At 42.1% G+C, this 15,537-nt stretch overlaps 1 protein-coding gene across 1 annotated transcript in view; it reads right to left on the bottom strand.

Annotated features, from left to right (window-relative positions):
- The window catches only part of LOC134490746 (LIM homeobox transcription factor 1-alpha-like), an 82,519-nt gene extending 67,192 nt beyond the window's left edge, over window positions 1–15,327 (bottom strand). The window contains exons 1-2 of the mRNA XM_063293994.1: window positions 15,270–15,327; window positions 1,399–1,585 (exon numbers count right to left, since the gene is read on the bottom strand). Coding sequence (XP_063150064.1) covers window positions 1,399–1,585; window positions 15,270–15,327 — 245 coding nt within the window. The remainder of the gene's footprint in view (window positions 1–1,398; window positions 1,586–15,269) is intronic.
- Window positions 15,328–15,537: the final 210 nt, after the last annotated feature.

The following is a 15,537-nucleotide window of genomic DNA, read 5'->3' as shown; positions in this document are numbered from 1 at the left end:
CTCTGGATGAGGTGATCCAATGGTTTGGGGAGAGGTATTATCAGTATGCTGATGACACCCAGCTTTATATCTCCACCCTGGGCTGGTTGAAGCTGTGGATGTCCTGTCCCAGTGCCTGGAGGCTGTAGGGGACCGGATGGGGTTCAGTGGGCTTCGGCTCAACCCAAGGAAGATGGACTGGCTTTGGGTACCTGGGCCTTCCAGTGTCAAGGTTTTTCCACCTTTAGTCCTGGATGGGGCGGCATTGCCCCAGATTGACCCAGTGTGCAATTTGGGGGTTCTCTTGGACTCACAACTCCTGCTATGATTGGCTAGGAGGGCATTTGCGTGCCTTCAGGTTGTGCACCAGCTGCGCCCATTCCTGGACTGGGAAGCTCTGCTCCCAGTCACTTATGCCCTCGTGACCTCCTGTCTGGATTACTGTAATGAGCTCTACATGGGGCTGCCTTTGAAGAGCATTTGGAAGCATCAACTAGTGCAGAATGCAGCTGCACAGGTAGTAAATGGTGTTGGATATTTGACATATGTAACACCACTACTTTGTGAACTGCATTAGTTGCCAATGTGTTTCTGGGCGCAATTCAAGGTGCTGGTTGTCACCTTTAAAGCCCTTCATGGCTTGGGGCCGGGTTACCTGAGGGACCATCTTCTCCCAGTTGTTTCTATCTGTTCAATTCGGTCTGGCAGGATGGGCGTGCTGGGTCCCATCGGCCAGGGAATGTCGGCTGGTGGGGCATGCTTTCTCTGCCATAGACCCTGCCCTCTGGAACAATCTCCCTCCAGAGATTAGAATGGCCCCAACCCTGTTGGCCTTTCATAAGGCCTTGAAGACCTGGTTGTGTGCTGGGGCCTGGGATGCCAAGAGTGTTAAGGGCCCCATTTCTTGGTTATATTAACATCTACGGTTACTACTTTTCTCAACTTCTGTATATACGTTTATTTTTTGTATTGTGTCTGTATTTGGTTTTAATTGATTTTATGATTGTTTGTCACCCAGAGTCACTTGTTTGAGATGGGCGGCCATAGAAATTGAAAAAATAAAATAAAATAAAATAAAATAAAATAAACAACTGCATACATGACAGCTGATGACACCACAACCTCTGCAGGTTTCTGCTGTGACATCAGATAAGATCAGCCATTTACCGCAACACATAGACCGAAAATTGTTCATAACACCTATGGGTGACAACTGAAGCCAACTCACAAATTTGTCAACTCACTTCTACATGTGTGTGTGTGTGTGTAACTAGATAGATACAGTAGACACACACACACACACACACATAAATACATCCCTTGACAATCATCCTGGAAAACAGACTGCCTTTTCTCTCACTTACTTGAATTACTTACAAATACATTCGCTAATCAGACAGTCAAACTTCTGGCACTTACTTTTCATAGTCATGCTTACAGTACAGCTGCCTGTTGCGACAATAGCATGTGCCCGAGAGAGGCTGGAGGCAAGCAGCACACTTCACGCAGCCTTCGTGCCAGGAGCGCTCGTTCACTCGCAGCAGGAAGCGATCTGAGATTGGGGTGTTGCAACCAGCACAAACCTCCCGCATTTTCGACTCTGAGCCTTATAGGAGAAAAGAATGATAATTGTTGACAATCCCACCAGACTTATACATGAGCAAAAGCATTCCACAAAGTTCAAGGTGAAAGTCTGGAGTACAGGACAGGGGTAGGGAACCTGTAGCTCCCCAGATCTTGTAGAATATAGCCATCAGCATGATTGGAAATGGTAGTTCAGCGACTTCTGAACGGGGCAGTTTCCTACCTTTGAACTGGGAATTTTACCATGATTACAATGTGATCCTATGCTTATCGTTTATGAACTATGTGCCACTGAAGTCTATGGGACTTACTTCTGGATAACTACTGTATGTACAGGATTGCAACCAGGTGCCTTATAGCAAACATTCCTGAAGGAACAGGTCCTAAGAGCTCATCCGGAATCTGCAAGTAAGTTATGTGTAATTGCAAGTAAGTTTTATTATTTATTTATTTATTTATTTATTAAACAAATTCATATGGCTGCCCAACTCACACCTGGTGACTCCAGGCGGCTTACAAGATTAAAATCCATAAAACAAAACACCCTCCACGGTGGCAACAGACACACTCAAATTAACTACTTGATTGGCTCCGTAGCGACCTGGGCTTCCCAGGCCCGCTGACAAAACCACATCTTCAGGGCCTTCTGGAAAAGGAACAAGGAGGGGGTCAATCTTAGGAATGACGTTCCATAGGGAGGGGGCCACACAGAGGCGGCCCTTTTTCTCAGTCCCAATAGTTGAACTTCCCTAATTGATGGGACCTGCAGCATACCCTGCCTCCCTGCTCTGGTGGGCCAGGTAGATGTGACTAGGGTAAGGCAGTCCTTCAAATAACCTGGCCCCAAGCCATGTAGGTAATAACCAGCACCTTGAATTGGACCCGGAAGCAAATCAGCAACCAATGCAGCTTCTGCAAAAGAGGTAATACATGCACAAATCTAGGCTTGTGCAAAACTGTGTGGGCTGCCAGATTTTGAACCAACTGAAGCTTCTGGATACTCTTCAAGGGAGCCCTGTGTAGAGTGCATTACAATAGTCATGGGAAGTGACTAGGGTGTGAGTGACTGTGACAAGGGCATATTGTTCTAGGAATGAATGTAAGTGGCTCACTACTTGCAGTTGCGCAAAGGCCCTCCTGGCCATGACTGCCACCTGCTCCTCAAGCAAGAATCACAAGTCCTGGAGAATACCCAGATCGTGCATGGGGTCCATCTGGGGCAGTGCAATCCCATCCAAGGCCAAAGATGGTAATTCTCCAGAAACCAAAGAGTCCCGCCAAAGCCACTCTGTCTTGTCAAGTTGCATAATTCTATTTTATTTGCACAGTATGGATTAGACGTTCAGAACTTTTTATGATTTGATCTTGTAAAATATGAACTTCTGATTCAACTATACTGTATATGTGCATTTATTATTAAGTTTAATTTGCCTTTATTATAAATACTTTTCAGGTAAAATCACTTTCAAGTTGAGCTTGATTCCTGGTAATGTCATTGTCAGATCAGTGAAGCCGAGGACCTGACCACATACTCGGTCTGAGAATCTGGCAATTGCAGTGGGCATAAATTTAATAAATAAAGAAGTAAAGTCCACAAGGATTCTATTACATGTCCAATCTTATTTTTTTTAATGAGGTTTATCTTCATAACTCTAAACAACCCCCAAATCAAGCATCTATAATTGTCAAACTTCCAAAATAATGAATTACAACCATCTAAATCCAAATGCTCTACAAACCTTGAAACTCAGAAAGTATGATTATCCTTACCCTTCATTCTTTCTAACTCTATTGTGGCTATAAGAAGTCCTTCTATTCATCTTCTCATAGCTTTTCATCTATCTAGCTCAGCCTTCCTCAATTCAGTGCTCTCCAGATGTGCTAGATTTCTAATGTCATCCTCTAATGAGGCTGGGGTTGAAGCCCAACATCTGGAGGATACCAGGGTGGGGAAGGCTAATCTAGTCAGTTTACAGGTTGCCAAGAACCTTCACTGATAGTCTTTCAATTTCTGATATTTTGACATAAGCAGGACAGACTCATTTCAAATTGTGTGTGTGTGTAATATATGGCATCATCTGATCAGGATTATCAGTGCATGGACCTATGCCAGCCCTTCAATGGCTTCTCAGCAGGAGCTGCAAAGATAAAGCAGTACATGGGTTAAAAAAACACCCCATCCAGCACTGATCATTTGGTTCAGGAGGGAAGTAAACAAGGCATAAAACTTTTGTCAAATGGATTTCATTCCTCCTTCAGGGCTGAGTTTGCTGGATTATGTTATGCACATGTCATTTGCTTTCGGCCTTCCCTGCTTTTATTTTTTATTTTTTAAAATTTCATTTTGCAGGCTCTATTTATTATGTACATCCCTGCCCACTAGCCTAGGCTGAAGCTGTATGGCCACAGCTGGATATTATGCTTTGCAAGGTTTAAGCAGAAAGGCGATTCAGATGTGCCTGCTTATTTGCGTTCTTGCTTGCTGCTGCTTTTTAGCATACAGAAAGAAAACTGGTGCATCTCCTTTCCAGGGCAATGGTTTCTGATTGCAGGTGAAGATTTGAGGCAAATGCCTGGCTGGTGTCACATGAATAAATAAATCTAGGTTAATTGCTCGAATGGTCAGTTGCTTCGTTAGTTGACAGATGCTTCATCTACTGGTTTTCCCCATTCAGTTGAGTTTATTAACACAGTGCAAAGGAAAAATGCATGGAAATTTAGAGGCAATTAACAAAAAGATCACAAAACACAGAGTTACAGCACAGCCATTAAATGAATGTGGAACGAGATTGCTACTGAGGGCAAGAATGAGAAGCAAAGTCTTTGTTTGCGTGGCTGCTTACAGAATTGGGCTGCTGGCTCTTCTTATTTCCCCTGCCTGAACTCAGTTTTAGCTAGATATAGAGCAACACCTGGTGTTATACATGAGCAGCAAATTATTTCTTACACTGTTTTCCTTACACCACTACATCCAGATATAGGTGCTTCAGGGGGTTTCTGCCTCAGGGACTGAAATAATTTGGCCAGATTGGGTGGGATGGCCCACATGCTATTTGTTTTTAAATCTAACTCAGGCAACACAATTCTCTCCAGCAAGGCCTGAAAATCCCATTGAGAAGGGAAATAAATTAGATTTGTACTAGAGGTCAATTAAGGTTTGGCAGCACCTTCTCCAGACTGTGTGTGGCCTGGATCACCTCTACCAGTTGCACTCCTAGAAAGTGTTGCTGGCTCCTCAGTGTTGCAAATGTGTACCACAATGTTGTGATGAAAAATAAACCCTAGCAAGATGGTGTGGCTCTGGATTTTTTGGTTCTCCCTGGTTTGCATGAGATATCATCTTTAACTCTTGCCAAGGTTATACTCCCCTGGACAGAGCCAGTGAGCAACTCAGAGAGATTCATCTTGTGTGCCAATTGCACCCATTCCTGGACTGGGAAGCCATGCTCACAGTTACTCGTGCCCAGGTCACTTCCCGGTTGGATTACTGCAGTGCACTGTACATAGGGCTGCCCTTGAAGACCATCCGGAAATTGGTGGCACACACAATTTTGGGTACCCTGTGAATCACCCATGTTACAGCACTGCTGGGTGAGCTGCATGGGCTTCCAGTTTCTTTCCAGGTGTGATTCAAGGTGCTGGTTATCACCTTTAAAGCTCTTACTGGCACAGGACCAGGTTATTTGTGGGACTGCCTCTCCCTATCTGTCTGTTTCCCTAGGGCTGACAGGGTGGATGCACTCCAGGCCCTTTCCCTTAAATGTTGCCATCTAGCAGGACCTAGGCAGGGCACCTTTTGGTGGCACCCCTGCCCTTTGGAACACCCTCCCCCCTGAGATCTGGTAGACCCCTGTCTTCCTGGCCTTCTGGAAAACCTTGAAGACCTGGCTTTTCCCATAAGCCTTGGGGTAGTGTGAGTGGAGCCCAGTGAAGCTCTAAAGTTGTTGTTTTTTTCTGGATGTGTGGAAATGTGTTGTGTTTGGGAGCACCAGGAGGTTCTTTGTTGGCTTTTATATTTTTTTTACTGTTTTTATTCTTTTATTATTGCTTGCGGGCTGCCCAGGGTTATGTTGTATAACATGGGCAGCTATACAAATCTTTTAAATATCTGTCTATCTTGGGATGTCCTCTCAGCTCATAGTTTTAGCAGTGGCATGTCTCCAAAAACCTAAATTTGTGAACCCTACAGAATAACAAAGAATATATACAATACACAAAAAGAAAGATAAAAATCGTGATTATACTGAATAGATGTCAGTTATAACCACAGAAATGATCTGGCAAGGACAACAGCTGAACTGTTCTTAGCCTTCACTGACCATATTTTTTTTTTAAAATAATTATTTAGGATAGCTTCTAATTTGTACAGTAGGGCATCTTGGGGATTAAATGAGAATCTACTACACTTTGAAAATGGCTTTAAAGCATAAACCCCTTCCAAATTCTAAGAAAACTTTCCAGATTTTACAAAGCTACTTGGTTAAAACAAAAACAAAACCCTTCTCTTGGCCTCAGATAATTATAGGGCTCAACCATATCTGTAGTGAGATACATGGATGGATGGATGATTCCTGAACCCAATCAATATATGTAGCTATTATTAGAAGTACACAGAATGGCTTGCAGTTAAGGTAATTTTGTAGATGGCTGCACTAGAAAATGTAGGAATTGGAGGCAAAGGTGCACTCTTATTCTCTTTTTTGTGTTTTGAATAAAAAATCATTAGTGCCATCACATACTAAAGAAAGAGCAGATCAACCTTTCCGATAACCAGCTGCTTCCATTTGGGTGAGCTGTAAAATGTGTCAATTTCCTGAAGGATCTCCTTCTTATAACACCTTTGAGCTAAGCTCTATAAAGCTTGTCCAGCAGCTTTGGCAACAGCTGCTCTGTCGGAGGCTGTGTTTGTTTATTTATTTGATAAATTTATAGGCTGCCCATCTCATAGAGATAACTCCAAGGCATTTTCAGATTATGGAACCTTTTTGGATAGGACTCAGACCATGTATACCTGCGGTCAAAACCAGCAACTAGCTTATAGGCCATTTCCTGTGCATCGGCTGCACTCCCCCAGACAGAGTCAGTGAATGGTTTGGGGGCCCTCCTGGACTCACAGCTCCTGTTCAAAGAGCAGGTGGCAGCTGTGGCTAGGAGGGCCATTGCACAAGGTTGCCTTGTGTGCTAGTTGGTTCCTTTTCTGGATTGGGAGGCCCTACTCACACTCACTCATGCTCTAGTCACCTCCCAGTTGGATTATTTGTTTATTCACTTAAATAATCTATATGGCCGCCATCTCACAACAATGGCTCTGGGTGGCGTACAGAGATTAAAACCAACAGTTAAAACAACAAGCCAAGATGCCTGAGGTCAACAATATGTCCCAGTCATAAAACCACACCAACAGCTGAGCTGTAGATTACTGCGCTCTACAGGGGGCTGCCCTTGAAGAGTGTTTGGAAGCTGCAAATGGTCCAGAATGCAGCGTTGTGGGCAGTGTTGAGTATTCTATCATATAACACCTCTGTTCTGTGAGCTGCCCAGGCTCCCAGTGGGCTTCCAAATGCAATTCAGACTGCTGGTTACCTCCTATAAAGTCCTCTATGGCTGAGGGCCAGGTTACTTGTGGGACCACCTATCTCTGATTGCCTTGCTTGCCCCACCAAAACCGGCAGGGTTGGCAGGTTCCAGGTCCTGACTAGTAGGCAAGTGTCATCTTGCCAGACCTAGGAGCCATGCCTTCTCTGTCACTGTGCTTGCCCCCCAGAGATTTGGATTACCCTGATCCTGTTAGCCTTTTGTAAGGTATTAAAGACCTAGACGGTCCATGGGTATTTGGGGCAGGAGGTTACACAAGCCCCATTGCCTGTGTTATTTAGTAACAGTTTTACTGACTACAAGTGGAATTATTTTTCAGCCCCAGGCATATGTTATATTATTGCTTTTGGATATTTATTTTTGTAAGTTCTGTTTCTTTGGGGGGGTGGGAATCCTCTGTATGCTGCCTAGAGTCATTTTGGTGAGATGGGCAGCTGTAAATTCTAAGTATATAGGCATGTATACATAAATGAATGTATAGAAAAGGCTTCAAGCAGCTTTATACCCACAGCAGGAATAGAGGTGACTCTTTTTTCCACTGAGATAGTCCCTTACGTGTCCCATCTCCAAAAGAGAGGAAACGCAACACAGAAACAGAAGGGTAACATTTGCATTATGCAAATAGTAATTCATAGGTAGGAATACACATTCAGAAAGCAGTAAGTTATGGAAAAGCCAAAACAAAACAAAGCTAATTGTGCTTTCCAGAGGAAAAAATCTAGACTGGTATCAAAGGACTAGTACATCAGCTTACCTAAGAAAAATATTGCCTTGGTATAAATTGAATAATTTAAAGAGAAATACAATATAGCTTAGCACAGCAAGGGAGAGTAATCAGATGATTTGTATGCCTCCTTTCTCCTTTGTTCACATGCTAACTCTTGATGGTCAGCTTCAATGTTCTTAGCATCACACAACTATGGTAGTTTATTCATTCAAGTATAGTTAAAGCAAACCATGGCTTAGTACGATGTGTAAGCCAAGTTAGTATACTATTAATTCTAATATATTGGAAGTACTTCAGTAATAGTGATAGTTGTAGTATACATATAGCTGTTTTAGAAAAAAGAAACTTTGCAACCAGAACTTATACTGGAACAATCTATCAGCTTAGTTTTTCCTTGCTGAAGCAGGTTTTAAATTATAGCTGAGCTGGTTGCCAACCTGGCTGTCGAGACTTACATCAACAATCTGCTGTATGGGTCTTTACTCAGCATCAGCTATGCCAATTTAGACATGAATTATTGGGTTACAAGTCACACCTCAAGGATTATTGGGTCACAGGCCTGATTGTCTTGAAATAGCTTACTTTTTATTTTAAAAGAAAGGTAAGGATGAAAGAACCAGGAGGTTTGTTTCCCTTAATATTTAATTTGTCTTGATCCAAAAAGGAAGCATGGGGAGGGGGGGATATAATGGTATTCAATAAGGAGGAAAGCAGTTCAATTTTTAGATCCATGGGCCACAAAATCAACTACAGTTTACTTATTTAACTGCTTGTTACTAGTGATCAGAACCCCAATCCAGTAGAAATGGGTGGGAACTCATCAAAGAGTGTGAAAAAAGTAAGAAAAAGGTCATTCTTTACTGTTCAAGCATATTAAACATATATTATATATTAGTCAAAGGGGGACAATAAGCAGGTACATTATCATCCTGGTGAAAAGAGAATTAGAGACATCTTCCCATCCATTAGCATTTGAATAACTGGCATGGGGAGGCATCTGAAAAGTTTTGATAGGCTTTTAACACGTTCTCCAATTCTAAATGCGAAGGCATTTCAGTTGAATGTCTCATTTGGTTGCCTTTCATTGCAAGATAAGAAACAACTTTCTCTTAAAAATATGGGATTCTAAATGTGTATCTACAATCTTAAAGGTGTAACATCTGATCTGTATACTGTATGTCTACATCTATTCAGAAATAAGATTTGCTGACTTTGGTGGGCCTCATTTTCTGTTACTTTATATGTACATGGGATGCTTCCAAGCTTCATATATATTATCATCAATATAGTAGTAATGAATTCATTATACAGTCAAAAGAACATTATCAGCAAGAGAAGAGGAATTTGCAAGTTTGGGGGAAGACAAAGTTTAATAGAAATAGGAAAAATATTAGGGAAGGGGGACCATACTATTCTTCTTAGTCTTCTGTGAAGACTAAGGATGTTCAGTGGGCAAGGAATCCTGATTATGGGGTGGGAAGGAAACAATAAAGGAGATACAAAATGGGATTGAGCATTCCAGAGAAAAGCATGTCCACCTGAACTGGAACATTTCCCTTGCCACACATCATTGCAGCTCTCTTTTGTTTTTAATTGTGTTTCTACTACACAACTACACAACAGCAGATCACCTCTGCTGTTAGCTTCTGTATGGATTACTTGAACAAATGATACCTTTTGTTGTCTTTGACGGTAATTAGTGGCAAGTGAAACTAGCAGGAAGACTGTTTCTCTCCAATCTTTTTGGGAGCCCTGCACAGTGGAAAATCTATCTGTTAATTAGGAAAATCTATCCGTTAATTAGACTTAAAGCCAAGTTTGTTTAGATTGCTGTACTGTCCCTTCTGTTGCCAATTGCTAGCTTCAGTTCAAGCCTCAGAGTGTTTCTGAACATGCAAGTATCATGGACTGTGTAGTCTTAGATATTTTAGATGTTTGGGGCTATGATACACACTTGACAGAGTTGGGTTAAGTAAGATTGTGGAAGGTGATTGTGGAAGGTGCGCAAGAGTAGGTCTTGCCCGATCTGGTGAGTTGATGGTTACAGTTCCCAGAATTCCTAGCCAGCATATCATTACATCAGAATGTCAGGATTTCTTCTCCCAAAGAATCTGGAGGATATCACATTGGGAAAGCTGGGTTAACCTACCCGCACAATATAGAAGCAATACATTGTGCACCCCTGTAGGCTTTATCAAAAGAATAGCAGATTTCGTTATTGCCATGTGCTTTCCAGAAACAAGAGAGGCAAGTCCCCAGTTGCCACATTCATCATAAATTCCTTTTCTTTGGAAGGGAGGGGCACCAAGAGTGGTAGGGATATAGTGGCAGAGTTATTGCTATGGATAAGGAATAATTCTCAGGAGAAACAGCACCTTTCAAACTTTCCTCCTCTACCTGGTTATTAAAGGTAGGAGACCCCTGTCCTCTTTGGCATGACAATCATGCTCTTTGATTCCTTCATACACGCAAAACCTAATTTTTCATCTGAACTAATTCAGAGTAAGTGAACCAAGCGGTAGTGAGCATAACTAAATAACAAAGGTTTTATCAGAATCAGCCTTGCAATTCCTTCGAGCTTCACTTTCACAGATCCTGTAACTGCTCTATATTTCTCTTCCAGTGTTTGGCAGATTTAATACACACACAGACACACAATGAGGGCAAAGGGAGATGGTAATAGCTGGGAGCAAAGCTTTTTCTTCTAACCGGGGTCTGTTTTTCTCCTCACATCCACAGCCGGATCATGCCTACACTCAGACTGAAATTAAAAGTCATAAAGAAATGGAGATGGTTTGGGCTTTGTGAAAATAATCCTCTCTTGTGCAGTGTTATTCTGTTTATTTAACAGCAAAATGCCTAGGTTTGCTGCGTTAGTGGAAACTCTCTGGCATAATTGTCCCAGAGATACCATTTCAACGGTCTCTGTACTCCCTTCCACATATTATTTGCTTCCAGATTGTTTATTTGAGGGTTACTGAGTGGGATATATTTTTCCCCAGACCTCAGCAGTGCTTACAGAGGCAAGCCAGGCATGTCGTGCAGGCTGTGGTCCTATGCAGACTTACCTGGGAGCAAGCCTCATTGAATAAAGCACAGACTCAGCTTGACCAGACCTACTCACTCTGCAGTAGGATTTGCAGTGCAAAGGAGCTACAGGCAAAAAAAAAAAAAAGGGGGGGGTGTTCCTGTTTCATGACTCTTAAAGGAAGAGTCTTGAAGAGAATGATTGGAGAACAAAAGATGTTTCTACACAGTCCTTAAAGTCAGCAAGTGTCCTACCTTCTTTCTCACCTCTCACTCTTAGCCTAGATGGAGGCTAATTTTCAGGAAATGCTTAATTTTGTATAGCTGCTTTTTTGGAGCAGGGAGCCTTCAGGAGTGTTTCTCCAGTAATGCCTACCAGCTGAAGGCCATGCCTGGCCTCCATTGTAATAGCATGGTTTAGTTCTGGACCATAGTGGCTTACTTTGGCAAGGACAGTGCACTTGCATGATCTTTCATGCAAAGAATAAATAATCTTTCAGGGCATCTCCCCTGCCATCTATTCCTTCTCTGGACTCATAAATGTCCACATGCACGTTCACATATGAGTGGATGGAAGATGCTCACCAACAAGAGCTTTTTATTTTATTTTATTTTACTCTCATATTTCTCCCTGCCCAACTCGTACTACAATGACTCCAAAATTAATGAAATTAATATTTTGTTTAAAGTATCTAGCCCTCATATTATGTGGGTGTTTATAAAGAAACTTTAAAAAGTAGAATAGGGCTAAAGCACTAGAAATCAGAAAACTTGTGTATTGCTGTGGAAAGCCCTATCTTACATAAACTGGATATTAATAGGTCAGTTTCTATAATTATTTCAATGATTTATTACTATTACTATTATTATTTCTGTACCTTTTTATTGAAAAAATATATTTACAAATAAAATAACAATCATCACTTGCACTATGAGCAGTTTATTATCCTTTGAACCTCAATTACAAAGATACCTGTTTTTCTTCATATTCTGCTTTTTCAATCAACTACCGGCATTTTGAATTCACAGTGATAAAGCGTGTTTATGCTTAATTGTAAGACTTGAGATGCCCTACTGCTTATTTGGTAAGATAATTTAGGCTTTCCCTTTTGGTTAGTATGAATTAACACTGAAGTGGCTAACAATATATTCAAGTTCAAAAGGATAATAATATATGCTACAACAGTGTATAAATATGGGTGAACCAAACAGTGAGAAGGTAGGAGGCATTGGAAAGTTGGGAAAACACCCTGGAAAATGGCAGTGGCAAACCACTTCCAAATTGCTGCCGAGGAAATCACATGGATGTGCATATGAAGTCTCCAGGAAGCAAGCTCAACTGGAAGGAGAATTTTTTTCTTGAAAGTAGGAAAAGAATTTCACAATGGAAAGTTTGAATGAGAAAAACAAACAAGCATCTCTCTCTCTCTCATACTTGAAATTTGGTTGTTAGTAGAAAACTGGGAAGAGTTTGTGAGGCATCTGGAAGATAAACACACATGGAATTGCATGCTGGCTGGGCTAGTCCAATAGACATGATAGAGTCATTATCTTGTGATGTCATCTAGGATTGGTTTAAGCCGGTGGATCCCTGAGGAAGTGGACAGTTTAGCCGCCACCCTCATTGTACTGAATCCCTGTCCCACACTGGTTAGTGAAAGCTTCCAGGAAAGTGATGGGAGGGTGGATGTGGGTAGTGATCACTGCATTCTTGGGTGAGGAGGTTATACTTGCCTTGAAAGAGGAGGTGGTGTGTCCCCTCCTCAAGAAGCCATCACTTGACTTATCTATTCTGATCAACTACTGGTCTGTAGTTTTAGGGAAGGTTATTGAGAAAGTGGTGGGACTGCAGCTGCAGAATACTCGTGATGAAGTCATTATTTAGATCCTTTTCCATCTGGATTCAGGCCTTGATAACTCTTGTTGATGACCCATGGAGTGCTTGGTGGCATTACAGGTAGTCCTCACTTAATGACCATTCATTTATTAACAGTTTGGACTTACGATGGTGCTGGAAAAACAGACTTGTGACTGGTCCTCGCACTTACAACCATCGCAGCATCCCCGCAGTCACAGGATCATGATCCAGGCTCTTGACAACCAGTTTGCATTTGCAACCGTTGCAGCATCCCACGGTCATGTGATTGCCATTTTCGACCTTCCCAGCCAGTTTCCAGCAAGCAAAATCAATGGGGAACCATGTGATTCACTTAACAACCATGTGGCTCACTTAAAGACTGCAGTGATTTGCTTAATGATGCCACAAAAAGTCATAAAATTGGGTTGGATTTGCTTAATGACCACTTCATTTAGCAACCAAAATTCTGGACCCAATTGTGGTTGTTAAGCGAGGACTACCTGTAATAGGTATAAGCAAGTTATTTTTTGGGGGCTTGCAAGATTTAGGGGTGGGGGACACTGTATCGCAGTCCACTGTGCCTGGTGAATGTAAGAGTCTGGATGGGAAAAAGGGCTTTGACTTAACCATAGCAAGACAGAGTGGCTGTGGATTTGGAAGCCTCCCGATTCTGGAAGCAATCCATTTTTAACTCTTGAAAGGGTTGTGCTTCCCTGCATAGAACCCAAGTGTCATACTGGATTCAGGGCTCCTCCTTGCACATGGAGGCTGTGGGTCATGCATAGCCTTGACACCTCATGTATGGGCTACTGCAACTTGTTCTACATGGGACTGCCCTTGAAGATCAACAAGAAGCTTCAGCTGGTCCAGAGTACAGCAATGCCAGTAGTAACAAGCTTGTGCTGTTTCTCTCATGTAGCACTACTGAGGAGCTGTACAAGTTGCCAATCAGTTTCCAGGTGCAATTCAAGGTGTTGGTTATCTCCTTTATGGCCATTCATGGCTTAGGACCTGGGTATTTTCAAGATTGGCTGTTCCATGTAGAATCTGTCCACTGAGTGAGATCCAAGATGAAGGGCTTACTCCAGGTTGCCATGCTGAAGGAATGTCAACATCAGGGACCCCAGAGGTGAGCCTTCTCGGTGATGATGACATTCGTCTCTGGAACAGCTTATCTCCAGAGATAAGGATGGCCTCATCTCTGTCACTGTTCTGAAGGGCAGTGAAGACATGGCTTTTTGGGAGGGGTGATGGGGAAGGATGAAAGATTGCTTTTCTAAAGAAGTGATGACATGGGGATGAATGGCTGAGATTACTGCTATTTTTCGCTTGCTTGTGGCTATATTGTATGCTTTTATCCTTAACTGAACCTTAATTACTAAGGTTTGGTAAGCTCCTCAAAGTCAACATACTTTGATAGAATGGAAGCTTGTGTAAATAAGCAATTAATAAACAATTAAATAATGCTCTTCCTTTCAAACCAAGATATATCTTTTGTCCAATGAACAGCCTTTGGAGTTTAGAAGTGCTTGACTTAGTCATTATTTTTGTGTCTCCATATCTAGCTTTGTGTCTACTTTATTAATAGCTTCTTCACTAATGTGAAAATATTAAACTTTTCATTGGTATGAAAAGCTATTTTTATGGAGAAACAGGTTTCCCTCTGGCTTAAATTTCTTTGCTTTTCATATTTATTCTTGTGGGGAAGATGAAGTCACACTTTGTTTTCTGATTTCTCTTCCTGATTTGACTAACCTGGCATCAACCCATGTTGGGATGCAGAGAAAGAACAGGTCAGCTGCAGACATTTTGCCCCTTGAAGTGAAGCACAAGAAATGAGTCTCCTCTCTCCATTCCTAAAGCAAAACCCTTGGAGATGGGACACCAAAAGCCAGCTGGTGTGAACTTCAGCCTTGGGGATGGGACTTCCTCTACTTTATTTGAGGCCAGCAAAGCTAATCCAGGCTGCTTTAAGAAGGAGACATGGCACACAGAGGATTCAGTCATCTTTGACATGTCATTGCTCCATTAAGCCACACTGGTGGCATTCACACAACCTAGTTACTGAATTTACCTATTTTTTTTGGAGGGGGGGCGTTGCACCATATTGAACCTTAAACAGACAGTTGGATTTGTGCATCATTTCAAACAAATAATCAAGATTAAAACTAACCAAGCTTAATGTGTTATACAAATGTAGCCTTTAGCTCTTTAATTCTTTAAGTGACCTATTCAGCGTGTTATGTGAACACAGAAAGTATAGGGTTCCATTCTTGACCATCAGTGGGGGCAGTGTAAACTGGGCTGACACAGTTCCTTTGAGAAGAGTATAGGGAGCTAAATCAGAGTTCCCCAAAGTCATGCTAAACTAGAACCAAATTAGCAGGTATCCAACAGCGACTAGAGGACTGTACAGTGTGTACCTTGTACAATCTCACTACCCAACAACACCCTCTTCTGTGGAGCTCCACACATTTTCCCCCAAGAATAGGCACTTACCATAGCCCAGGACAGGCATGGCCTGCTGCAGACAAGAGGGGGCCTCTTCAGTCTTCATCCTCCAGGCCTGGCAGCAGAAGACGGGCCTGTCAAAGAGAAGCTAGTCATCAAAAGAGGAGAGATAAGGGGAGGCAAATCAGCTTATGCTGTACTCAGATGGGATAAAAAAGAGAAAGTATTTTCCATAAATCCATCTTCAACCTGCCAGCAAGGAAACTCCAAATGGGGCAAATAATCTAGTTAGTTAGAGACTGTTTTGGATTTTGGA

The sequence above is a fragment of the Candoia aspera genome, chromosome 2 (assembly GCF_035149785.1).
Source record: "Candoia aspera isolate rCanAsp1 chromosome 2, rCanAsp1.hap2, whole genome shotgun sequence".
NCBI lineage: Eukaryota > Metazoa > Chordata > Lepidosauria > Squamata > Boidae > Candoia > Candoia aspera.
Note: the sequence above shows the minus strand (reverse complement) of the source record. Positions and strands in the feature narration are given on the sequence as shown.